General features: G+C 39.3%; 1 protein-coding gene across 6 annotated transcripts in view; it reads left to right on the plus strand.

Annotated features, from left to right (window-relative positions):
* The window catches only part of NR2C1 (nuclear receptor subfamily 2 group C member 1), a 53,952-nt gene that overhangs the window by 13,075 nt on the left and 13,779 nt on the right, over positions 1-27,098 (plus strand). For 5 of the 6 annotated variants that reach the window (XR_004417648.2, XM_033057335.1, XM_033057337.1 and 2 more), the window contains 10 exons: positions 3,511-3,618; positions 7,910-8,140; positions 10,606-10,687; positions 12,638-12,817; positions 14,754-14,901; positions 15,002-15,092; positions 16,226-16,410; positions 19,694-19,856; positions 20,872-20,993; positions 23,985-24,124. Coding sequence is in view for 5 of the 6 variants with exons in the window: in XM_033057335.1 (XP_032913226.1) it covers positions 3,511-3,618; positions 7,910-8,140; positions 10,606-10,687; positions 12,638-12,817; positions 14,754-14,901; positions 15,002-15,092; positions 16,226-16,410; positions 19,694-19,856; positions 20,872-20,993; positions 23,985-24,124 (1,450 nt within the window). In the remaining variant the exon portion in view is untranslated. The remainder of the gene's footprint in view (positions 1-3,510; positions 3,619-7,909; positions 8,141-10,605; positions 10,688-12,637; positions 12,818-14,753; positions 14,902-15,001; positions 15,093-16,225; positions 16,411-19,693; positions 19,857-20,871; positions 20,994-23,984; positions 24,125-27,098) is intronic. The other variant, XM_033057339.1, reaches the window with a different exon arrangement.

Below are 27,098 nucleotides of genomic sequence, written 5' to 3' on the forward strand. Positions count from 1 at the left end.
TGCGAACGACAGAGCGGCTTATATTCGTGTGCGGCTTATCTATGGACAAAACCCGAAATATTTGCCAACACCCAGAGATGCGGCTTATAGTCAGTGCGGCTTGTATTCGTGAATTTACTGTACTTTTATCAGTATTAACTGCAATAAAAAAAACTTGTATTCTGCTTAGAAGTAAAACTGTCAAGCTGACATTTTGAGGGGTTGAAAAGCAGTTTTACCTTACGCAACTTGTGGATCATGACATTTTAAAGGAGCAAATGTAAAGCAGTTCTATATTACATAGCTTATTTTGTGAAGCAAAAGTAAATGCACATAAAACTTCAGTCGCTTCTGAGCCACCATGGGTACCTGGCAATTTGAGTGGCTGATGCAGAACTTCAGTGCTTGAAAGTACCTCTCTTGAACGGAAAATGCTGCTGGGTAACGAGCCTTTTTTTGTCCTTTACTTAAGCAAAGAAATGCATGAATTGTTTAAAAGTACTTGTACTCAGAATAATGGAGTATTTTTAGAAAGCAGTGTCTAGAAATGGCTTGGGCAGTAGTTTGACAAGCATTTCTTTTGGTAATGCTGGCAGCTTAACCAATCTGCCCAGCAGCTTAGCCTCACTCATTTGCTCTGATCTGAGCATTGTGGAGACTGGATTGAAGGTTTGATCTGTGCTAAGAATAGCCTTTGTTTGCTGGGCTGCTTTTCAGCCTGCATTGGTGTCCTGTTCCAGATCATGGAATGACTAACCAGCCAGTTTTACTTACCACACTGAGGGGAGAGGAGCAAGTGGATTGAGACTGCTACCAAAAGTAACACCTTTTTGGGCAAAATCTCAAAATCAGCATAGGCTCATGGGAGCTTGTATTTCTGCTATAAGGGGGAAGTCTTACCCTTCACTCGTGTTCCTCTCTCATGGTGACCTCCAGCTGCATGTTCTGGCCTGCTTTTGTCTGCTGGTACTAACATTTAGATAATGGTATGGTTGCCAAATTGGGAAGCTGATCCAGGAGGAACGAAAAAACCCTCTGTTTGTAACAAACTGTTACAAAATAGTACCTTTACTGCAATATACATATGTATTCTCTATATTAATTGGGAGGGGCAGAGGGGCAATCAGGGGCAGAGCAGTATTTGTACAATGGTGTAAATACTGGGAATTATTTGTAATGCAGATTTGCAGGATGTTGCAGGCAGTTTTTGAATAGCAAAAAGGTTTTGGAGTTACCCAGGAATTTAAGACAAAAATTTCCATTTGAAGGTGTCTGTAAACTCTGTGAAGACAAATTCTCTTTGTACTGCAAAAAATCTGGCCTTTCTGATCAAGCCTTTACAAATAGCAGCTGTCCTTAATTTTTATTGATGGATGATGTAATGAATAATAATTTTCCCCATATGCCATTGGCTGTGGGGTGTGAAGAATTTGTAAACTATTGATAATGGTTAAAAATATTTCCATGAATTGTGTCAGAGAGCATTCACGCAGAGATTTCAATACAAGATAGATGCACTGTTTGCAAACTTCATGCAATTTATTAGTTTTCCCTACCTTTGTTAATAGTTCCAGTACAGAATTCTTCTACAGAAAAACAGCCTGAAACTGCCAATTGCTGTGTTTCCATGCAAAACCCGTTCTGTCACTTCAAGTGAGCCATTAAAGTACAGTAATTTCACGACCATAAGGCGCACCGGACTATAAGGCGCAACCCCGGGAGCCGGCACATTTTGCAACTTTGTAGATCAGATAAGGCGCACCGGTCTATAAGGCGCACCGGGGTTTTTTTTTTGCAGCGAGGCTCCGCCCCCAGCTCCTCCCGCACGCTTGCTGGCCGAGGCCCCGCCTCAATCCGGCAGCCATTGGCTCCCGGGCCTGCCTGTACCCGGCAGGGCCGGGCTATGCCCACCGCCGCTCCGTGCAGCATCCCCAGGGCCCCGCTGTTCCGGGAGTTCCCTGGCGCTCCGGGTGACCCAATGCCGGCAGGCTTGCCCCGTGCCGCCGCTGCCCCGATTCCAGCTGCTTGCCCCCTCCCCGCGTGGCAGCCGCTCCAATTCTGGCGGTTTTCCCCCTCTCCGCATGGCGGCCGCCGTGCTTCCGGCGGTTTTCGCCCCCCCCGCGCGGCGGCCGCGGTGATTCCGGGGGCTTTCGCCCACCCCGCGCGGCGGCCGCCGTGATTCCGGGGGCTTTCGCCCCCCCCCGCGCGGCGGCCGCCGTGCTTCCGGGGGCTTTCGCCCACCCCGCGCGGCGGCCGCCGTGATTCCGGGGGCTTTCGCCCCGCCCGCGCGGCGGCCGCCGTGCTTCCGGGGGCTTTCGCCCACCCCGCGCGGCGGCCGCCGTGATTCCGGGGGCTTTCGCCCCGCCCGCGCGGCGGCCGCCGTGATTCCGGGGGCTTTCGCCCCGCCCGCGCGGCGGCCGTCGTGCTTCCGGGGGCTTTCGCCCCGCCCGCGCGGCGACCGCCGTGATTCCGAGGGCTTTCGCCCCCCCCGCGCGGCGGCCGCCGCGATTCCGGGGGCTTTCGCCCCCCCCCGCGCAGCAGCCGATCCGATCCCTGCGGCTTTCGCCCCCCCCCGCGCAGCAGCCGATCCGATCCCTGCGGCTTTCGCCCCCCCCGCGCAGCAGCCGATCCGATCCCTGCGGCTTTCGCCCCCCCCCGCGCAGCAGCCGATCCGATCCCTGCGGCTTTCGCCCCCCCCGCGCAGCAGCCGATCCGATCCCTGCGGCTTTAACACCCCCCGCAAGGGAGCCGTCCCAATGTCGGCGGGCCGGCCCCGCGCGGGGGTGGCCCCGAAGCCGGCGGGACGGCCCTGCGCGGGGGAGGCCCCGATGCCGGTGGGGAGGCCCCGAAGCCGGCGGGTCCGCCCCGCGCGGGGGCGGCCCCGATGCCGGCGGGACGGCCCTGCGCGGGGGAGGCCCCGATGCCGGTGGGGAGGCCCCGAAGCCGGCGGGTCCGCCCCACGCGGGGGCGGCCCCGAAGCCGGCGGACCCGCCCCGCACGTGGGAGGCCCCGATGCCGACGGGCTCTCACTTCCGGGGTGGCAAATGTCGCAACTTTGTAGATCAGATAAGGCGCACCGGACTATAAGGCGCACTTCCGGTTTTGGGGGGAGATTTTAGTCAAAAGGGTGCGCCTTATAGTCGTGAAATTACTGTACATTTATTGAAACATTGCACAGCTATGAGGATAGGTATTGTATCTCATGAACATCAACATAGTGAATATTCATTTTGATTGACATACGTGGACTTGTCAGCAATTAATTGCTTTAAGTAAAAGTGTTTGTAAATTTCAAATTGAAAAGTATTTCAAAATGGATTTAAATCAGAATTTTCTAATTAGAAAAATTAAGGTGTTGAATTAGACTGCAAGCATTCATATTTTTTCTAGAATAAAATTGCCAGGCTCTCCATGGCCTTGTTCAGAGAAATTGGAGGTTGATGAAACCTTAAGGTTTAATCTGTTAAGGTAGTGGATCTATTAACATAGTATATTTGTTGTCAGTCCATTGCATTTGTTTCTTCTTCCTAGGTTACACATTCCCAGGAAGGTGGTACACAAACACTAATGGATGGGACAGCACAGCGAATACAGATTGTCCCTGCAGATTCAGGCCTCTCTTTATCCCAGCGTATACAGGTATGCTTCATCTGATGCATTTTAAAAGCAGAGATGAACTATTTACTTCTGCCAGTTTTCACCTGCAGTTCTTTTTTGTTCTCATCTTGTTACTTGCTTTAATGTAAATATTCAGCCCTGGATGGCAAAGACCCTTTCTCTAGAAACAGAAATAAAACATCATTCTAGTCTTTCCTCTCTTTTTTCCTTTTTTTTCCCCTTGGAAGAATTTTAACATTACAAAAATCCTGAATCACTGAGCAGAAAAATACTTTTTGCAAGTAAAGCTATTCCTTGAAAGTTGAACATTTTGTTGATTTGGTAGTACAACTAAGTTGGAGTATTTCTACATTTTGGAGCAGAAGCAGGGAGTGAAATACTGCATTGTGTCTTTGAAGTAATGAAAAAGTGCAGGGAACTTAATGTCTGAGAAGAATACTGGTTTTTGGTTGTCCCAACCTATGTTGTATGATAATCCATAGCCTGGCCAAAACTCCAGTTGTAGTGAGGGTAGTGAAGTTTTTTGCACTGTAGGTACTTAAATCAACATAGAAATGTGTATATGGAGAATTGGAAGACTTCGGAAATTAAATTTTATATTTTATGCCTTAGAACTCAGTATAAGTCAGTTTTATTTTTAGTTTTCATTGTAGAGAAAAATATCAACTGCAGAATAAATGTAAAAAATATTCCCAAATATATATAAGCACACATTTAAGTGAGTTAGCTGCTAGTATTATCTTGGCTGCTTTTACTTTTACCAGCTTCACTCTAAAACATTGTCCTCTGTTTTTCTTCCTGTTTTGGTGCATTATGTTCTAGCTTTCAAACTTCCAAGACTCTTCACAGCCGCTCCCCATACATGATGGGGTTTTTTTTAGATTCATTACCTGTACTCTAGTCGTGGCATCTGCCTTACCAGTCTTGTAGGTTTTCATTCTTTCAGCTACCTCCATTCCATTTCTCACTTTGTGTACAGCTGTACTTTTTATTAATTAATTTGTGCTCATCAATTAACCAATTAACCACCATTCTGCCTTCAAAAAGGATGGTAAGCACTTTGGTTGTTACCTCTTGATATGTGTGGAACAACACTCAGTCAAAACACTCATCCTTCCTGCAAGAGACATCTACAAACATATCACTAGTATCAAACTTAATAATAAAAACTTTGCTCAGAGAAGAATTTATGTGAACAGCAAAGTAGTTTGTAGGAATGAATGTATCTCAGTGAAATGTCCACCATAAATGTTACATTCAATAATTTTGAATATGTATTTTCCATCAATATTTTTTCCTTTATTATTATTAAAATCTGAAATATTGAAATAGAAAATCCTCAGTAAAAGGTTCTTTAAAACATGTTTCATTAGTTACTCTTCCTAAGGAATGCTAGCATTTCTTCTGGCTGAAAAATTGAATCTTACATTTGTTCAACAGGCATTTCTACACAAAATTGGCTGTTATAAACAGGTGTATTAGTTGTCTGTGTTTAGACATTTTCTTTTTTGAAAATCGGAACACACAGTTACTGAGGTGTTTAATTTATTGAAATGATATTCAAATGGAAATCAAAACTTGCTAACAGACAAGGCTCAAAAGCAATAAAGGAAAATAATATCTTCCATTATCATCAGGGTGCTTAAAAGAAGTACATGAGGTTAGTGTATTTTTATGCAGTCAATTCTGAATTGATATATTCCTGTTTCATAATATTAGCAGTGTTGAGTTACAGATTATTAAGAAAAATAATGTGCTGTCACTCATCCATGGTGGATTCATGGTCAGAAGATAAGTGGTTTTCCTCTTCCCTCTGATTATTTTTTTTCTCTTACCTTGACATTTAGGTATTGCAAGTTGTTGTACAATGGTGAACTGCCTACATTTCAGTGTCCCCTCTGCAGTGTAGGTGGAGGTTTTGCAGGTGTATGGCCATAAAAGTTGCCTGCAGACTGAACGAGCTTAATTGTATAAACTGTTTTCTCTTTTCCTTCTGTCAAATGCTTGTCAGCTGCAGAAATCACTTGTGGAGGTTGAGTAGCTTTGTAAGGATATGAATGTAACACTACTATATCGTGTAGTGAAAACTACCTGGGGATCCTCCTAGAATTACAGGAGCCCTATTTATTATCTACAAGTTTACCTACAGATATGCAACTGGGCTACAATAGGAAAAAAGGTAACTTAGTATATATGTCCCAAAAATAATTTCAGCTGTAGTTCAAGTTTCTGTCTTTACTGTTTGGGACATGCTGGTTTTTGAGTATACTTTGTATAAACCTAACTAAATGGAGTATATACCATTTTTGGGGTACACACAGTTGTACTTTTAAGACTTGATAGGGAGACAGATTTTAGCTAAGCGTGTCTTTCAAAATCAGGTCTGGAAATTCAAAAAACAGCACAGTGTTCTGTTTGGCTTTTGTACATCTATGCACCCTGTTGAGCGTAACATACATTGGATTTCTCCTAATCCCAATAAAATAGATGTTTGAAAAGAAGGGGAATGGAATATCAGCTACTTTGAAATAGCCAAAAATTACACAGGCGAAATAAAGATTGTAAATTAAGGAAAACAGAACAAGGAAAAGGAAATTAAGGAATGAAGGAAATGAAAGAGGCAAGGAAGTTTGCCTTCTAAAGAATATAGAACCAATATAAAGGAATTTAAAGAAGAAATAAGGGTCTAGTATAGCCATTTGTGGTCCCAGATATGGGGATATATGAAAAAACTGAACAGAAAGTTTATCACATTGATAATTGTTGTTATGGTTTAGCATTATTCTCTCACCCTACACCCCAAATCCCATGATAATTTTTATTCTTTAGCATTTAGAATTTTACCATTTTACCTGCATTTTTCTCTTAGATATGCTTTTAATCATATTTTGCAGAGAAAGAGGTTGAAATTTGATCAATTAAAATGCTAAGAGCACAAGGCCACCTGACGGAAACCCATTAATTTTGTGTATTGAAACTCAGGATTTCTGAATATTAAAAGTGGCATCATTACATTATAACTGCTGAAATTGGATAATCATCACTGCTCATCTTTTTAAAATGTGAACTATATACGGGTATTGAGCATTTAGAGGAAGTGTTAAACCTGTTGTGAAGGTGCGATAGCAAAGGTGATAAAAAACTCATGAAATTACACCTCGTTCAGTTTCTTTGTGCCATGGTTCTCTGCCTAGGAAATATAATTAATATGGGCAGCCCAGTTACTATGGAACTAATTATGGTAAGTATTAGACAATGAAATAAATGTCATCTGTAACAACAATAAAATTCATATCTCTAGTATGAGTGTTGGGAGTGTGTAGGTAAACCTAAATGTTTGGCTATAGTTTAAAAAACAAGTTAATAGGAGCTATTTTTTTGATTTGTAATTCAAAATGCTTTGCAGGAAACAGTCTTTGTAGGATAATTCTCCTTAGTCTCCAGAATAAACCAGGCAGTTTTTCATGTAGGCATTTTGATGGAGAAATGAAGTGACTAAAAGGGAGGTTTGTAAAAGAATATATAGATACAGAATCTTGATTATTTTCTCTGAGGATTATAACCTTTTGACAAAGTTAGCAGAAAGTGGAGGGTTATTTAATAAAATTCTGGTGTATTTGTGCTTGAAAATAGGGATAAAATGGAAAAAAACACCCTGTAGATCTGTTCTTGATTATAAAATGAAAATCAGTTTTTCCTTAAAAAAAAAAAACAGGGCAAGAGATTCACTGTTTTACTTACTTTATTTGGAAGTGCATATGTAAAAAAATAGGTCCCCACAAAATGGAGTCTAAAATGTACATACAGGTGCAACAGTATAATTGTTTTTTCCTACTGTTTACTGCTTACTTTTTTCACTTGGACATCTGCATTTGTGGTTTTAAGAAGTTTTTTGTTAAGTAACCAGACCTTGGAGGTGCTGCGAACACTTCATGTAGAATATAGTGAATTCAAGATTTAAGATTTTTTATAACTTGCTGAGTCTTAGGACTCAGCTACAGACATGCCTTGTGTTCTGGATGTTAGAATTGTCAAGAGTTTCAGTAGTGTTGTAAAAGCATGCACCAATTGTAAAAATAGAATACTATCTCAGGTTTTGACTTTAAACACCCTTGATTAAAATGTGTTTCAAATGCAGTGAAAATCCAAGTTTTTGCCTGAGTTTAATCCACTCTTGTGTGATGGAGGGGAAGATGATCCCCTCATTGCTTCTCAAATGTGAAAGGCAGAAGTCCCATTTTCTTCCAGCCCAGATTGGGTCCAAAAAGTTAACTTAAATCACCATAACAATTTGAGATAAATGTATTATTAGATTGTCACAGATCAGCAGACGGGCCAGAAGATTCAGATTGTTACAGCACTTGATCAGAGCTCAGCAGGCAAGCAGTTCATCTTAACAAATCATGATGGCTCTACCCCAAGCAAGGTGATCCTTGCCAGACAAGATTCCACTCCAGGAAAAGTTATCCTAGCAACTCCAGATGCTGCAGGTGTCAACCAACTGTTTTTTGCATCCCCTGATATATCTGCACAACACATCCAGGTAGATAATCCACTTTATTTCATATTTTTCATTTCATATTTTTCATAAGAAAAGATGTTTTATTTCCAAATAAGTATGTCTGGGTTCTCCTTTTTGAAGTATAATTTTCCTTGCACTACGACTCATTGTGGATGCTTAAAAATTATGAAAAAAGGTTTTTTAAGTACATGTCTTGCTTTTAAAATTTATATGTTGGCTCATGACATTAGGAAGAATACAGTTATTTTTACTGTCATTTCCAGATTCTGACATGCCAACAGTCCTTTATTTCTGCTCGTTAACTCTCCATCTGTTTTCATGTATTGTTGGAAAACATTCCCTTTCCTCCATTGTCCCTCTCGCTTAACATTTCCTTATGCTGTTTTCCTTTTTGCACACTGTTGCAACTGCCGTTCCACTGTGTGAATTGTAGTCCTCAGCAGTCCTCAGACTATTAGTAGGGAAATACATTATTCCGTGGTGGTGAGAAAATAACACTAAAGATTTTGAGTTTACTGAGTGATACTGTAACTAGCTAGTATTGTAATTCCCTAAACTGGTCCCCAGTGCACCTTATTCCCATGAACAGTGTATGTGCTGCTTCTTTAGTTGCCACCCTCCAACTTCCAGGCTTTCTGTCCCACATCCTCAGCCTGGCAGGGATAGGGTGTGAATAATGTCAAAAACGTGCAAGAAGAGTTGGGAGATGTGACCTCCTTCAGCATGAAGTAGGAGGTTACTGCGCTCCAGCTAAAGCACAGTTACTGCGTATAATTTACCCACACACGTTGATGCTGCTGTTGCAATGCATTAGTGGTAGGGCAGACAGCATTCAGATAGCTGCAGTCCATTTAGTCCCACATCAAACATTATGACCATAAACAGCTGCTTAAGGAAAAACATTAAAAGATGGCCAGGTAAATAATGATCTTTCTGAGCATATCCTTTTACTTCCATTAACTGATGATACTGAGGAACCTCCTGATTTGGAGTCTGCAGTAAGACCATCATATTTGATATCTGCTATTAAACAACCTTTATTGTTATTTATATAGACCATGTAAGCTTTAGTCTGTATAATATCCTATAGTATTGTATGGTGTGCAAAGAATATGTTAGATGATTTGTCCATCTGAGAGAAGTGTTTAATTAGGTGTCTCTTGCACTATAAGATACTATTAAGCATTTTGTGGGGGTTTATGAATCACTATGAAATCCTCTTTCAAGCAATCTCTTTTCAGCTGCACACCCTTAAACTTTTTTGTTTTGCTCTTCTGTGAAGCAGTCCACTGATTCACTACCCACACATTGTGTAAGCTTGAAAGAATCTCTGTATTATATAATACTTCTGTTTTTGAAACTCACAGTTCTTTGCAAAGGGACATCCTAGGTTCTTGCTCCAAAGAATTTGATTACTGTGAATAGGGGACCAGTAGCAAAAGCCAATCTTATTGAGAGGCATTGAAGCATGCCTAGTGTTATCATACAAAAATATAAACCAGTGGGATATGAGTAGTCCACATAAAAATTATTTTCAAAGACAACTGAAGAGATGAGAAGTGTGTGAAACTGGCTTAAAAGGCAAAATTCAGGAAAAGAGGAGATCTGTACAAAAAATTGAAAGCTGCAGTTGTGATTGTATCATTTGGGTAAAATAGGTCAGTTTGAGAGGCGACAGAGTATTCTGTCACTCCAGTTAAATTGTTCTGTTTTCTGCTGATATGTATGGGTAGAGATTTCCTTTGTCCATTTAAAAGTTCATGAAATACAGTGTATTTCCATTTATTTATTGTTCACCTGCATCCCTTTGGGATCTTCTGTGTTTTCTCCCTCAAATTATCTTTCCATCTGCAATTTCACCTGTTTTCTTCTTCTTCTGTAACCTTCCCTTGAAATGCCCATTTGTTTCTTCTGCCAAAAACCTCTCTGTTATTGCATCTTATCTTTACAGTGACTCATTTGGCAAGACCCTTTCTCCCATCATCTGTTTTAACTTCAGTGGCTCATTATCATATTAATAACAAATTTTTATTCTTCATGTTCAAGGTCAGTTAATAAATTCTCTGAGTCGGGTTTTTTCTCCTCATGGGCTGATTCTTTAGACCTTCCTTATGTGGAACTTCCCATTTCAGTGCAGCTTTAATTTATGGAAGGACTTCAAATTGTAGAACAAAAGAAGTATGCAGATGCTAAAAGTTTTTCAAAATGTCAGTCCATTTTGCAGGAGTAATGTTTAGAGAAATGAAATCTTGAATTCTTCTCAGAAGCGTTACAAGTAAAACTCTTGTTCCCTCCTGAAAGGGAGCACAGTGGCATGGCAGGTAGCGACTTTGTGTCTCTGAAGACTATTAGATGTAATCAAGAAAACATGGTACTTTGTAGATTTAGTTCCATATCTTAGACAAAAAACACAAGCATGAGATATATTTTACTATATCTAGATGGCAAAGAAAAGAAAAATTAAAATCTTTCACACTTTTTTTCAGATTTTAACAGACAACTCCCCCAATGAACAGGGCCTAAATAAAGTGTTTGATCTGTGTGTTGTATGTGGAGACAAAGCATCAGGTATTTATTTTTTTCTTCATTTTTTTTAAGGTGGTGCAATTTTATAAAAGCAGTTTAAAATTTTCCTTAAGCTGTGTAACAGTTTGCATGCATATACATGTATAAATTTTTATACATGCAGTGGAGCATTTCACTAAATGGCACTCTAGTATCCATGGATAGGATTTATTGTTGTTTTGCCTAGAACATAGAATATCCTAAGTTGGAAGGGACCCACAAGGATCACTGAAGTCCAACCCTGGCCCTCCCTTGCACAGGACACCCCAAGAGTCACACCATGTGTCTGAGAGCAATGTCCAAAGGCTTCTTGAGCTCTGTCAGGCTTGGTGCTGTGACAACTTCCCTGGGGAGCTGTACCAGTGTCCATCCACCCTCTGGGTAAAGAACTTTTTCTTTAACATCTAACCTAAAATCTTCCTGACCAGCTTCATGCCGTTCCCTTGGGTCCTGGCACCAGAGGGGAATAGGTCAGTGCCTGCTCATCCATTTTTCCTTGTGAGGAGCCTGCAGACCACTATGAGGTCTCTCTTCAGCAGGAAGCAAGCTGACTAGAAAGTAAAATGTTTTTAGTTTTGTTTTCTTCCAAAATATTGGCAAAGTTTAACATAAAAAATATATTTGCTAGAGCTCTAAATACTTGTCGGACCTCACCCATCTCAAGGAAATTTCTGCCAAACTTAAGGCAAAGATCTGATTGGTGTGTTCTAATTCTTAAAACTTCTCTGACTCCCCAGAGGAGGGCTGAAGTATCCCTTGAGGGGCTGGAGATGCAAGGAGGTTTTCCTCCTGTGCTGGTCTTGGAATGCTGGGCAGTGGTAATGACTTTGGGGAGAATGCCATGTTCCTCAGAGCAGCTGCAGGTTTTGGGGAACCTCCCATGTGACAAATACTGCCATGAAAACTGCTTTCCAGGCACTTTCAAGCTGGAATCCAAGAAGCTACATCAAAAGAGTAGGTGAAGAAGCAGCCCTGGTACTTTGAAGAATGAATATTCATAATCCAGCTGCCACTAAAATGTTTCAGACATTATTCTTTTAATATATATGATGCTTTTGAAATTTCCAGTTTTAGTAGTGATAAAAAGGTTGTGATAAAGGAATCTATAAAACCTGTCAGAATTTCTAGAAACTTGAGGAAAGAATCTAAAATTGTTTTCTCCTAGATTAACTCATATTTGTAATGTTCCATAGATATTTCAAGGATTCCTAAATTGAAATTGTTGTAACTGCCAAGCATGCCTTTATCAATCCTTTTCAGTAATGTTTGTATTTTATGCAAAATCAAAATAATTAACTTTAAAACTTCCTTTTTGTAGTATATCATAGAAATTCTTATATTATACAGAAAACTTGCAGAACTGGTCTTTTAAAAAAAAGAAGTTGTAGCTATTCTAGATTATTCTTTCATTGGTATTTTACTGCAAGAACTATGGACATACCTTTACCGTGTTAGGAAAATGAAAGGTGAAAATATATCTTTGAAGTGATTGCTCATGCTGTCAAATGCCACATTTACACTTTCCATGGTTCCATTAGATTTATTCTGTACAATTTCAACAATTGAACTTGTAATGAGCAATCATGAGGCTTATCTTTGGGGAAAATTACTAGAGAAATGTATAAATTAATTTTTTTTTTTGCTGTGTTTTTACTAACCTGTTTTCTTAGCCTTTTTTTAACACTGCTGTCAACAGATAAGGAAATAATTTAATAAGCAACTTGTCTGTTTGTGAAATCCTGTTTAAGTGCTTTGAACTAAAAAATGATTCACTTGCTTTTTTACGTTGTTTTATAGCCCCAATATATTTTAAGATCTGCAACCCATGGGGAAAAATAAGTGTTCCTTTTCTGGGTAAAATAGATAATATTTAGTCTTTAATAACTGTAAAGTCTAAAAAACTAATATTCTACTGTAAAATTAATGTCATGCTTTCTGTTATTTTGGAACTAGGGCGTCATTATGGAGCAGTAACCTGTGAGGGATGCAAAGGATTCTTTAAAAGGAGTATAAGGAAGAATTTAGTTTATTCCTGCCGAGGAACAAAAGACTGCGTCATTAACAAGCACCACCGGAATCGCTGCCAGTACTGTCGACTGCAGAGATGCATCGCCTTTGGCATGAAACAAGATTGTAAGTCTGAATGAGAGCAAACTACTTTACCTGGCAGCTACTTCATGCTGCAAAATATATGCTTTGTCTAGATACAAATTGTTATCTTGGTTATATTTTTAAATAATTTTATTTTTTTCTTTTAAAGAATTGTATGAGTTTGGTGTATCAGAAATATTATGCTTCTAAGTGTTTGCTTAAAAGCTTAATAAGCTCCATCCCATGTGATGAAAGTGAAATAATTCTTACTCCTACATATCAAACAAATATCAAACACGTCAGCATTTTTTTTGTTCCACTTTTTTATGTATAAATTAAGCTACAAACTTTTTGAACTCTACCTTCCTTTATTTTCTCACAGCTGAGATTACTGACAGTTGCTGTTCACTTTTGGCAAAGCTCTGCAGAGACAATTATTCACGAGGCAGAGATCTGTAGTGATCTAAAGTTCAATTCTTACTGATTCCTGCAGATTACGAGTTCCTTTTTAACTTTCCATATGTTAGATGTAGTGGTATTGCAATATCACAGCAGTATCAGAATACTAAATACACAGAAAATCACACAAAACACAAATTCTTCAGACCTAATACTGTGACAGTGTTGCAGTACATACAGTATTGGTCTTGTTCTCTGCTCCCTGTCATCCTGCACTTATTTTACTGACCCTCTTGAACTTCTGTGGACATTTTCCTCCTTACAGCCCTGCTTATGTCAGCAGAAATCAATAACACAGAGGAAATTAATTCAGAAAGGGAGAAAAAGCTGGGGCAGTGAAAGTGGATCTTTACCCTCTAGTTCAGCTGGCAGTAAGTAAGAAAAGGGCCCTCCACAGAAGACTTTTTAAGCAGAACAAAATCACTGGGCTTAGGAATCAGAAGGCAGGAAAATAATCTCTGGATTATGGGGGAATACTGAGTGGAAAGAGGATTGTTTGGTGATAAGAAGTCTCATTCCTCAATGGGGTGGGGAAAGGAAAGAAAACTTAGCATATTCTTGGGCTGCAGATCCCTCAGTGAGGGTTATCTGTCCCTTGAAGAAGCCTTGGCCTTTTCTCAGCAAAGTGAGATCCTGCTACAGAGCACAGCATATACAAAGGAAGATTTGCCTCCATATCCCACCCTTTAAAGCACTATTTGTGGGTTGCAGACTGACTTAAATAGCATTGTCAATACTTAATATTACAAAATTTGGGGTTTAAGATACTTTTCAGTGTAAAAATTTGAATTGCGTCACAGTCTACTCCTATCTTGAAAATATTTTAATTTTTTATCTGAAGTTACACATTTTTCACGTTTCCACATTTTCTCCATAGGGGATAATAAATACTGTAAGTTTCATTTTAATGTTCAAAGCAGGGTAATACATCTGTAGCCTAAAACCTGGATTCATTCCACCTTGTTTCACTGAGTCGTTCAGATTAAAAATTCACATCTTCTCTGAAGTCAGTGACTGTGGGTCAGGGTGTTGCCCGGTTTGATCTTAAATGGTCTGAACTGAACTTTGTGAATGTACTTTTCCCTCTGTATTCTCTGAGATCCTAACTTGAGAAGCTTCTTTAAGTGAATGAAGTCACTTGGGTTCAACACAGATCTACAATCTATGGAAAAACGTACCATGAGTCCTTTACAAAGGAAGTGAGAGTGTGAGATAGTGAAACTTAGAGAATGAGAAGCTTTAAGCTAACACTTTGATTCAAATTAAAAATGAGGGGATGTCTCCCTTAATTGTAACTTTAAAATGTTATATATGTTCTGTCTTAGACTTACTACAATCATTTCACTTAGAACTCAAAAAGTCATTGTGCTGGTTTTTATCCATCTTGTTAGCTTGGGATATATTTTATATATATTTTAGTTATTTTCAAAATTATTATTAAAATCAAATATTAAGTAAAGAAAAATGTCTCTTATTCTGTAATTTGGAGTGATTTAATAGTTGGGTATTATTTCTGTAGCTGTACAGTGTGAGAGGAAACCTATTGAAGTGTCAAGAGAAAAGTCTTCAAACTGTGCAGCTTCTACAGAAAAGATCTACATTCGGAAAGATCTTCGTAGTCCATTAGCTGCAACCCCAACTTTTGTAACAGACAATGAAACAGCAAGGTATGTAAATTGTATTCAGAAGTGGCTAGCTCTGTCTTCTGAAAGAGTAAATTAAATTTTAAAATTAATCAGAATTAAAACTTGTGCTGTTGTTTGTCAGATCAACAGGTTTGCTGGAATCGGGAATGTTTGTTAACATTCATCCATCTGCAATAAAAAGTGAGCCTACTGTGCTGATGACTCCAGATAAGGTATGTGATGATATGACTGATATAGTAAGTAGAGCTAATTGCTGTCATTGTATATGTGAGGAGAGAAGGGTGTTCTATTTGGTTGAATTAATTTTTAAAACACTCCTCTGAAACATCTGACAGTGTTACAAATGCCTTCTCTTTACAAGAATTCTCTTAACCTCACACAGTAAAAATGCTAAAAATATAAAAAAATAAATACCTTTCCTTCACATTTCTGGAGAGCCTTAAGAGGGCTGTGTTTTAATTTTTGTGTTGGGATAATCCTGACACTTGGCTCACTCTTTTGTACAAATAAAGTGAGGCGTTCACAAAACTTCTCATGGCACTATCACAGTGCCATGTGTAAATATGGTTGGATTTTTTTCTCCTGAATCACTGTTTTTTTGGCAAAGTTGATAAGACCTATCTAATCAACAATTTCTGGGCTAGTTTTCCTTTGTTTCCATTTTGTTGCACTTACTGATCCACTAAAGCCATGTGGTAACTTCCTCACATATGCACAGTAGGAAGCATTTGTGTTTTTCCAGCTGATATTAAATTACCTCATCCTGTTTTCATGCATTTTGCTTTCCTTGCTCTGTCTGGTGTTAGCAGCAGGATACTTGTCAGTAATAATGTACTTTCTTTTTTCCCTTTCTTCCCTTTCCCCCCGCTCTTCCCCCCCGCTCTTTTTTTCCCCTCCTTTCTCCCTGTTTTTTTTTGCCCTGGGACAGAAGATGACTTTTCGTGCATTCCATCTTCTCAGACATTCTCCTACCCTATTACTACTGACTCATTTACATGGGGAAGGAAGATACTAAAAATACAATCTAGAACAGTCTTATATTCCTGGTGATAGAGTAGTGCATAGAGATGTGAAATCTTTCTGGACTTGCTTACCATCAGTAGTATTCTTTCTGAAAGAAAAAGATAACTATTGCTTTTACAAGTAAATGTCAAAGTATTCCATATTTTAGACGCACTGCAGTGTCTAATTGCTATATTGTGATTACCCATGTACTGAAAACAGTTTTCTTTCTAGTGTGTCTTTGCATATGCCCAGTTCTTCATTTATGTGAAAGTTAGGCTCTTCTTTGCAGGTTAACTGCTGCCAATTGACTGAGAAATAAAAGCTGTTCTATTCCCTTTAGGTAGAAGCATGTCAAGGAGATTTAAGTACACTGGCAAATGTGGTGACATCATTAGCAAATCTCAGTAAATGCAAAGATATGTCACAAAGCAGTACAGAGCTATCCATGATTGAGAATTTGAGTAATGGAGATGCATCATTACCTGAACTCAAGCAAGAAGAACAAGCTAGTAGTGATGTTACAAGGTAAGGCATGTTACACTTAAAAGTACTATACTTTTCAAGAAGGTCTCTGTCAATTCAAACCAGTCAATTAGTTGAATCAGCAAAATGTAGGAAATGTCTCTGCTTTAAAAGTAATATCAACATAAGCTCATGTAGAAGATAAATATTGTAAGATTCTTCCAAGTGAAAGTTGTGTTAGAGAAATAATTCCTTTTAGTTGTTTGTACTTGAAATTAATTTCAGTATAAATGTTACAGCTGATTTTCTTCCCTTTTGGTTGGCCATACTAAGGTATGTTAGGTCTTGTGCTACAGTCTTAGTACTTTGCATAATGCTGGAAAACTTGTTCTTAAGAGATCTCATCCGTGTGATTAGTTAAGTGCTTGTGACTATTAATCAGCTTAAAAGTTTGAAAAAGCATTTTCCTTTTACACAGGAGAAGTTACAGAATTCTCGCTGTCAATATTAATACATTCACTGAGTATCTTACAAACTTGTGTCTTGCACTGGTTTCAGCTGAGCCATTGTGGTGAGCATATGTGTAAGATGTATGTACAGAACATCCACAGTTACTCCATCAATCACAATCATGTTCTTCCTTGGCTGTCATCTCATGCCAGCTTCTGACTGCTGTTCCAGCAATATTATTTTACACACCATTCACATTTTACATGCTGTTCTGGAAGTGTGTGTGGAATAAATCGTTAAGGGGAAAAAGGTGGGCATGTAGTGGCTGAAATACCTGATTTCCCCTGTGGTCTCTACTGCTTTGTGTAATTGCAAGCAGATTACTTTTTTCCTTTCTTTATATACTACTTAGAAAGTCAGTCTGACATGTAGATGCTGATTTGGGCCTTTGCTGGTCCTCCTAGGTAAAGAATGTTAGAATATGCCATGTAAGTAGTATTGTTACATGTGCTGATAGACATCATTCAATACTATGGCTGTTCAAAGAGTTGTAGTAATCTTTCGTTTGCTGGCACTTCCAGGTGCTTATTTTTACCAACTTCAGGGTTTCTGTTCAGTTTTAAAAGTCGGTCTATGAAAAGGCATCAGGTTCTCTCAGCCAGAGAGCTTGAAAGGGCTCTGATTTAATGTACTCTTGTCAAGTAGGTTGCCTAATAGCTGTACAGTGAGGAGGTTCAAGTTAAACACTGCTGTAAAAGGGAAGTTGTTACTCCAAGAGAAACTGAATTTTTTCTCTAAATCATTGATTTCCCTGTCAGGCCCTATGACAGCATGGTCTAACAGACACTGATGTTTATTGAGGAAGAAGAGTTTAAGGGACTTCAGAGAGCACTTTTCATCCATCCCTTCTTTTCATGTATTTTATTATATTCATTGCTTGCAGTAATTACAATTTTACTTTTGCTGACATAGAGTACAACTTTTGCTGCAAGCACGCCACTCCTCTATATTGTAATTTTACATGCCTTGTCCTCTAATGCTTCATGATGTTCTTTTTTTACAGTTTATCTGCAGTGCTATATATCTGTTGATGACTGAGCCTGACAAAAAGAGAACCAAAATTGTTTGTAGCAAAGGATATCAATAAGGATATCAATGCCATGTATTTTAATGTTGATTGTGCCTTGTTTTCTCACTGTGGGCTAGATTTTCATAGCTCCCAGGCAAGTTTTGTTCTCAATTCTTTTTTCCGTGGTGTTTTACCTTACAGCCATTGGTCATGTTGGGTCTTTGTGTAGGAAAGGACTCATGTTACTGAGCCATGAGGAAGCAAACCTACTACTGACTTCTGCTGGCTTACTTAGTAGTAAGATAGGAGGGAGCAGATTTCTTTGAAAGCAGCATTGAAGAATGAGTTGGGAAGAAAGTGTAATGGGTAGACATGGTCAACAAATGTACATGCCCACACTATTTAAAAAGGACTCCTTAGCCTCTACTAGAATAAATAGAGGATAGTGACAGATGCATATGACATTTACCTTTTGGGGAAAGGGGAAGTCGTGTTCCTTTCTTAAATTTCTGTCCCTGCCACATGAAGAGCATGCAGAGATCCTGTTGTTTCTTAAAAAGCAGCTGTCACTGAGCTACTCTGTTTGCCTGTTCTACCTAAGACTGCGAAGAGTGAATTGTGGAAGGCCTGAAATTCTGATCTTCCAGCAGGAGTCTATAGTATAGTTTCTGTAGCTAAACCATGAATGCCTTTCCTTTGTGCCAACTTTGCACATACCAGAGACAGAGGAGATGGCCCAAGTATGTCTGTGTAGTCCACTCATGTAATGCCCCAGTCATCCTCATACATACACATCAAGGTAGACAGGCATAGTGAGGACCAAAAAGTATTTCATTTACCACCCCAAGCCTTGAGGCAGTGTCAGCAGCTCTTTCACTGTGATATTTTCATTAGTTATGTCAAACTTTTTTTTTTTTTGGGTGTTAGTGTATTTATATTGCTAGAAGGTATGGGAATAGAGAAGGTAGAGGTTCTAGCCCAGATTTTGGCATTAAATCAGTGATTTTAGACTGTGTGGTAATAAACATGTCTGTAAATTGGGAATGTGCTCTAATATAAGCTGATAATCATCTTAAGTTTTTCATGCAACACTGTGTAGAAGTGTTGCTGTTCCCAGGATATGTCATCTGTCTGTGGCAGTAATCAAGTCTGTATATTTTTGATTGAAGGTGTGTCCAGTTATGGTTCTCAGGTGTGTTTATGAACAGAAAAACAACATGTGTTATCAAGCAGCAAAATATTGAGTAATATATCTGCTTGTCCTGACATCTGCCCTCTAGCATTTGTGCTTGTGAAAGCAAAGTCAATGCCACGCAGCATAGGCTACTAAGGATTGAATTGAAAGTATGGGAGTGATTTCTTACATGTCTTTTCAAATTAAGTGGAAAAATCTAACTACAACTCATTACATAACAAAAAAAAAATCTTACTCTGTTTGTGCTTTATAGCAGTAAAAGTCTGTAAAATTTATACATGCACTAAGTGACTGTAACAGCAGTCTGATGATCATGTCCTCAAAACACTCATGCCAGAGCTCTCAGTGAACATCACTAAAGAGATCTTGGAAAGCAAACTGTGATTCAGCAGTACAACCAATATGTCAAAACTGTGAATTTTTTGGCAACTAGTGTAAACAGGATCTGCTGCTAATTTTTGTTTCACAGTTCGGTGGAATGTCATGGAAAGCATGCTACTGACTTTTGCTTTTGCAAATCTCACTCTTTGAAACTTGCTTCTGCATACAGGTTTCAGACTAGTGCAGGTTCCTCTTAAATTGAAACAGTCTCTAAAATGAAATTTTCTTTTTATTTGTTTGTGATCTTACAGGGCATTTGATACTCTTGCAAAAGCATTAAACCCAGGAGAGAGCGCAGCATGCCAGAACTCTGAAGGTATTGACACCAGTGCACAGCTGCTTGGTGGAGAAACAAGCATGAACATTGTTGAAATAGAGGGGCCACTACTCAGTGATGCTCATGTAGCATTCAGGGTACTGAATACTTTCTTACTGTTGCCTGCTTATAATTATTTTGACATAGTAATGTAGAATTATGATCTAACTAAATTTTATTTTTAATTTCTTGGAGAAGTATTTCTTCAGGTTTTGGCATTAATTTCCAGTCAATGAACTGCTTTTGTTCACTGGTTAATTCTTTATTTGGGAGAAAATACTGCACTCTGCAGTGGTTTAGCTCACTGGTTATTTTATAGTTTCCTCCCTTAAAAATACTGGGTAATCCATACAAATGGATTTACATAGACAAAGGATTTGCATGGAGCAGAGTCAGCATTTCATTGCATGAAGCAGAGTCAGCATGCACTGATTCTCACTTGTTAATGGGTGGATCTGATGCAATCTGCAACTGGATTTTGAAACTTTTAAGTGTATTTGTCAATTTCTTGTTTGTGTAGATACCCTATTTTAGCATGGTAGTAATTGACTTAAGTACAGTTTGTGTTAGTTAGCCATATATTCTGGATTTATTTCTGATTTTACAAGCTTGCAGAAATTCCTTCTGTTTTTTTTCATCTTACTTTTCATGGACAAATCAAAAAACTTAATGATCTGAAGACTTTGTAACAGGCATTTGGTTAAACTTTATCCCCTCTTATCAGTGCCAGTTTTGATCATTCAAATGATCCTCTCTAATGCATATGATTGTTCTCTTATTCTTTGAGAATGTCTCAGAAGTTGAGTTTTGAGATTTGCCATCTCCAGTTGTCCCAGACATGAATCTTTATCTACAAGTCAAACTTTTTGTCTCTTTTGTTGCTTTGTAGTTACATAACATACAGTGTGTAATGGTGTGGCTAATAACGTAAAAGGCAGTCATTCAATTTTGTCTTGGTATTATACCTTTTTTATTTAAAGAACAATTTTATTTTTTCACTTAAAAGAAACTAAAAGACTGATTTCTTCCTAAACATATTATGAAGAAAGTAAAATAACTGTCTTACGCTTTCTTCTTTTTTTCTTTTTTTTTCTTCCTGCTTTGTTTCTGCAGCTCACCATGCCTTCTCCTATGCCTGATTATCTTAATGTTCACTATATCTGCGAGTCTGCCTCCAGGTTGCTCTTCTTATCCATGCACTGGGCACGTTCCATTCCATCTTTCCAAGCTTTGGGGTAAGTGTTCAGTTACTCTATTCACTTACATTGTGGATATGTGCTTTTGAATTTTTGGTTTTTGCTGTCTTCTTCAGGGATTTCTAAAAATATAAAACTACTATAAATCTTAGTTATAAGTTAAATTTTCTGAATTAAAACTACTCCAAATTTGAGTCCAGATTCAGGGCTTTGGTTGGGTTTTGTAAGAAAAAGGAATAGATGTAAAACAATTGAATGTCCACACGCTACTGCTTCTTAAAATATATTTTGAGAAAATAGAAATTCCTATCAACTTTTTAATACCTATAGCTCTGTGCTACACCCTGATGCTTATCAGGCAGTCACCGAAAAGGAGCTCCTGTCTGAATTGCCAAAATTTTTTTCCATATAAGGTGAATTACTAGTAATAATTTTGCCTTTAATAACCTACATGAAGAAAGTGGTTAGCTAGATTCAGCAGACATTCAGAATGAAGTTGTGTAATTTCAGATTTGCCAACATTAGATGGCTTCTGTGACCAAAAGGTAATTCTAACTGTTCTTTTTACAGTTTGTATAACATCCTGCTTCTCCATCAGAATTCAGTTTATAACTTAAAATTCTTAAGTTCAGTTTTGTAGCCATTGCTGATCATAATGAAAACCCATGTCCATGCTGCATGGAAAGTGATTTATGTTATGTTCAGAAGTAATTTTATGAAAATAAAATTGCATCAAATAAAGATACTGTATCAGCTCTGACGCAAATGGTGAATAAATCACATTAGTTTGATCTCATCTGCAGTGTTTCTGTTTAATTCAATATCAAAATAGCCTGTGACTGTGTCAGCAAAGAGAATTCCGTTGTAAAATGATGGAATGTCCCCTTTTCCAGAAAAGCTGTCAGAAGCAGGATGATCTGTGATTACCATTTGTGATTACTCAGATGCTTCAGACGAAAGAGTCTACAGTTTTTAAGGAAAGACACTGTATTGTGTGTAATTAAGCCTGTGTTTTGGAGCAGGAGAAAGGAGTATTATATAAAATTAAAGAATAATTAGGGGGAAAAAATAGGTAAATATGATGTTTTATTTTGGTAGAAATTGTTGACCTGCAGAATTACAAAATGGATGGCAAATAAACATATACTTTATGTCAAATAAAACCTATAAAAAGGTTTTTGTTACAGAGAGACACTGCAAATTAGTACAAATTGGTATTCTAACAACAAATGGGAATTGCATCTTAAAAATAAAATGTGGTACAGAAGACCTCTCTCTCCGAAGACATTTAACAAGAAAAATCTGCACATGCTCTTTTTATCTGATATTTCACATTACATTTTTCTGCTTAAAAAATATGGAGGAGTAAGCTTCTGTAATAGCGTTAATATTCACCTGTAATAGCATTTATAGACCCCGTCAAGATCATGGGCAACCGTATATAAATAACATAAGTTCACAGTTTTCCTTTGAAGCCCTTAAAATGAAAACTATTTTCAAGTGGAGATTCGTTTGAAATTAGTTCAGCCTTTATAGTTGGAGCACATTCTATCCTGTAATTTTGACTTTCAGAAGGGTGACTCATTTCACTTTTAAACTGAAGAGAAATTAATGGAGAATGATGAGTAATGGTTTTATAAAGAAGATTGATAATTGTACCTAGATTGCTTCCTCCTCAGGCAACATTTCCTTTAGTCACAGCAGGATAGTTGCCTTTGACCTAATGATGTCATTAATGATGCCAGACATTGATTAGTTCATTTTCCTGCATGGGCATCTTTGTTCACAGGAGAGTTTCCTACTGAAACCTTCACCAAGCTGGTTACAGCCTCTTAGTCAGGCTGCTTAAGCAAGTTCAAGAACTGGTTCTAGAGCCATAAAGATGCTGTAGATGGTGTGTTTATCTAACACATGTATCAGAGGAGTAACCAGTACACCCTGTTTTCAGTGGTGCTCAGCACAGTCCCTTTGATTATGTTAAAGGAGAAGAACAAGATGTGACAAATACGTGCAGAAGCTGCATGTACAGTATCATGTCTACCATAACAAAAACTTGATCACAACGAAAAATATTGCACTGAGTAAACTCTCTCTCTGTAATCCAGTTAAGGATGAGTCCATGTTCACCAGTCATTTGATGTCTTAGTATTGCACTAAATCATCAGAACTGTTCGTGAAGATTGCATCAACATTCTTGAAAAAATCCATTCCAGTGTATTTTTGTAGTTGAAATCCTAGCTTTAATATGCTTTTCTTCTTTGATAGATCTTGTACTTCTTTTGTATTTCCATTATTTATATTCACTGGCTAAAACTGTGAAATGTGGTACCTGAATTTGACTCCTGTGGTGGCATTTGCTTTCTAAGGTATTGAGCTTTTGTTAAGCTCAGTGAGTTAGAGATGCTTGGCATTACTGAAAGCTAGGTTACTAATATGGAAGTGGCTGAATATGAATTGATAGATTTAATTTTAATCTAATGCAAAGAAATCCTTATGACTGGTATTTGTACTTTGAAGTCTGTATTTCAAACCTTATTCCAAACTTGAAAGGGGTGCAGAAAGTAGCAGTTAGGAAGCTCAGAAGCTTGATCGCACGTGTACCGTTTCACCTGTATCTTTAATTAAAAAATTATACCAACCTGTCAGTTTTCAAGTGAAAAAAAAAATAGAACCTTGAATCTGTTCTACATCCACAATACAGGAACAGTGCAATCTTTTTTTGTCCATGCATATAAATATTGTCCCAAATCCTAAGAAAATTAGCATGATGGAGTACACTGTGACAGTTGTCGTTTACTGTAACTTCAGCTTGCTTTTGTAATAGAAATCTATCTCTTTTACGTAATTCAAACAAAAATTTATTGCTTCACAAAAGTCACTTTAAACCAGGTGTTTTAATTCTAGCACGCAAAGAAAAATTATACTTCACATGGTTGTTGGTTGCAATGATTGAATTAGATTAATGTTTTATGAAGTGTTCTTCAAATCTAAAAAAATGTGTTTTTATTAAGTTATTGTGCTTTTTAATAGACAGGATAACAGCATATCATTAGTAAAAGCCTGCTGGAATGAACTTTTTACGCTTGGTCTAGCACAATGCTCACAAGTTATGAATGTGGCAACGATCTTAGCTGCTTTTGTTAATCACCTTCAAGGCAGTTTACAACAAGGTAAGGTGTATACTGTGCACATGCCAGACTTTTTTTAAGTTTTGAAGTGTACAGAAACTCTTTATTTATCCTTCAGTTACTGTAAATTTACTATTTAAAGAATTTCATGTTAGTATTGACAGAAAATGATTCTAGCAACTACAGTCCACAAGATAGAATTTTTTAGCAATTTTGCAAAAGTCAGCTATGTTAATAATTACCTCCAAATATAAAAAAAAAAGTTGCTTTTTTGGTTTTTTTTAATTTTTGTGTGTTGTGATATGTATTGTTTTGCTGTCTCTTAATATCATCAGCCCAAATTAGGAATATTTTGGGTGGCATCAACGTTAAGAACACAAGAGTACTGTGAATATGATTGCTCTGTATGAAGGATACAAAGTAAAGAATGACCCACCTGTCCTTACTCTTCATAGCTGTGACACAAACAGCTGAATGCCAACTTGATGATACAGTTCCTTTACATAGCTTGGCTTGTTGACTTCTGTGTATTAGTTTTAGTCTTCATGAAAGTCTTCAATTAGATCTGCACTAAATACACTTAGATTCTTGTTAATCCTATGTCCTGCATCTTTGGCATATTTTTCTTCTAAATGAAAGACATGGCAGTTGGCCTTTTTAAGTCTGTTCTTAGCTAAGCTTTGTGTGCTTGAGGATACTCACAAGGTTGTCAGCTAAAAGCTAGCCAGTCAGTAATAGTATAATCTTCATCTGTTTGTAGTCACAACACATTATTCATAAGGTATATGCACATACAAAAATCAAAGCATTTTCATATTTAACTAAATTTTGAGTTATTTGCTGTTAGGTGTATGAAAATTCACTATTGTTGATATTATGCAAATGCAGATCGGTAAAATGGAAAAAATCAGCCTACCAGACTATAGATTTTTCATCTTCTTTTATGATAAGGTAATTAAAGAATTATTTCCAAGGGGGTTTTATGATTTAAAACCATCCACAAGATCCTCCTATAAATAATGATAGCTTAAAACAAATCGATCAAATTGCAAGATGTACTGGGTCAACTACAGGTACTAACAAATCTGTGGTTGTCTCTAAGCAGATACAAATGGAATCTGGAAATTTTGATCTATGTACTATATAAAGTATGTTTACCAGAAAAGGTACTGTAGTATTTACAGTAATTTCACGACCATAAGGCGCACCGGACTATAAGGCGCACCCCCCGGGAGTTGGCAAATTTCGCAACTTTGTAGATCAGATAAGGCGCACCGGACTATAAGGCGCACCTTTTTTTTTTCCCGCGAAGATCCGTGCTACGCGCAACAAAGTAGTGAATTAGTAACAGAATCCCCCATCGTGGAGCTTACTGGCATGTGCTCAAATTGGAAACATTTTAACAGATTGGTGTAGCCTTTAAACGCAGCCCCAAGCGCCCTCCCCTTGGGCAGGGCCCGGCACTCCCGCCCGCCCCCGGCTGGTGAGGCAGGGCTCGTGGCTACCACTATTCAGGGCGGCCACAGCTCACACCTCGGGGTTGCTGCGGTTCAGGGCGGCTCAGGACCGTCCGCGGCTTGGGGCGGCGCAGCACTGCCCGCTCCCTCTCTCCCTGTGCAGCTGCCGCTGGCCGGGGGCTGGGTGGTGCCTCTCAGCCCGTGCGGCCGGCAGGGGCTGGGACCGGGGCTGGGCAGTCCCGCTCAGCCTGCACCGCCGGCAGGGGCTGGGACCGGGGCTGGGCAGTCCTGCTCAGCCTGCACGGCCGGCAGGGGCTGGGACCAGGGCTGGGCAGTCCCGCTCAGCCTGCACGGCTGGCAGGGGCTGGGACCGGGGCTGGGCAGTCCCGCTCAGCCTGCACGGCCGGCAGGGGCTGGGACCGGGGTCTGGGCGGTCCCGCTCAGCCCACACGGCCGCTGGGGGCTGGGACAGGGGGCTGGGTGGTCCCTCTCGGCTGGCTGGGGGCTGGCCACTCCTGCTCCCCACTCGCGGCTGGGCTCACAACTCACCCTTTTTTTTTTTTGCAACGAGGAACTGAGCCGCATGCAACAAAGTAATTAATTACTGGCAGAGGCTCGCCCTTTTTCTTTTTTGCAGGGAGGAGCTGAGCCGCGTCTAACAAAGTAATGAATTACTGGCCGTTTGCAAACATTTTTCACAGACTGGCGTTGCCTTTAAACGCAGCCCCAGATGCCCTCCCTGTGCCACAGCCGGGACCGGGGGCAGTTCCCTCCCTCCCCTTGCGGCTCCTGCCAGCCGTGGCCACCCGCTCCCGCTCCCCCTCGCGACTCGGCGCTCCCGCGGCACCACCCCCCCATTGCGGCTCACACTTCTGAGTTTGCGAATTTTGCAACTTTGTACATCAGATAAGGCGCACCGGACTATAAGGCGCACTTCCGGGTTCAGGGGAAAATTTTAGTCAAAAGGGTGCGCCTTATAGTCGTGAAATTACTGTAGTCATGTTTTTATCATTATTATGAATATATACCTCTATCATTTAAATTGGGAATTCAGGTTGACTGCAAGAACCAGCTGTGCAGTATGCCAGCTGCAGTATCTCCAAGAGCTACCAGGTTTGTGGAGCCTAAAGACTCTAGTTTGATGGATTATGGAGGGAATGGGGTTTTCAGGCTTTGCTATTGCTGACTCAAGGGGAACACCAACCATATTCCCCTCAGTGCAAATCAGGGAAGGTGTATAGTGCACCTTTCCAGCAGTGGCATAGTCTCTGACTAAACCCATGAAGGTCTACACTGTCCTACCCTGTGGCACCTGATCTTTAGACACACAGCACAGGTCAGCAGTAGCAGTGTATACTTTACTTATAAGTAGTCTCTTCCTCCCTTTCCATGCCTGATTACTGGAAGCATTAGTGGCAGGAAGAGCCCTAACTGGAAGAGGTGGAAAAAAGGGTGTTAATACTCCATAATTGTTCATGTCAAGATTATTCAAACCTAATAGGAATTTATAGATAGCACAGATTCCCCATTGTTTGAATCTAATAAAATAATTACTGTTA

Source organism: Catharus ustulatus, chromosome 4 (assembly GCF_009819885.2).
Source record: "Catharus ustulatus isolate bCatUst1 chromosome 4, bCatUst1.pri.v2, whole genome shotgun sequence".
Taxonomy (NCBI): domain Eukaryota; kingdom Metazoa; phylum Chordata; class Aves; order Passeriformes; family Turdidae; genus Catharus; species Catharus ustulatus.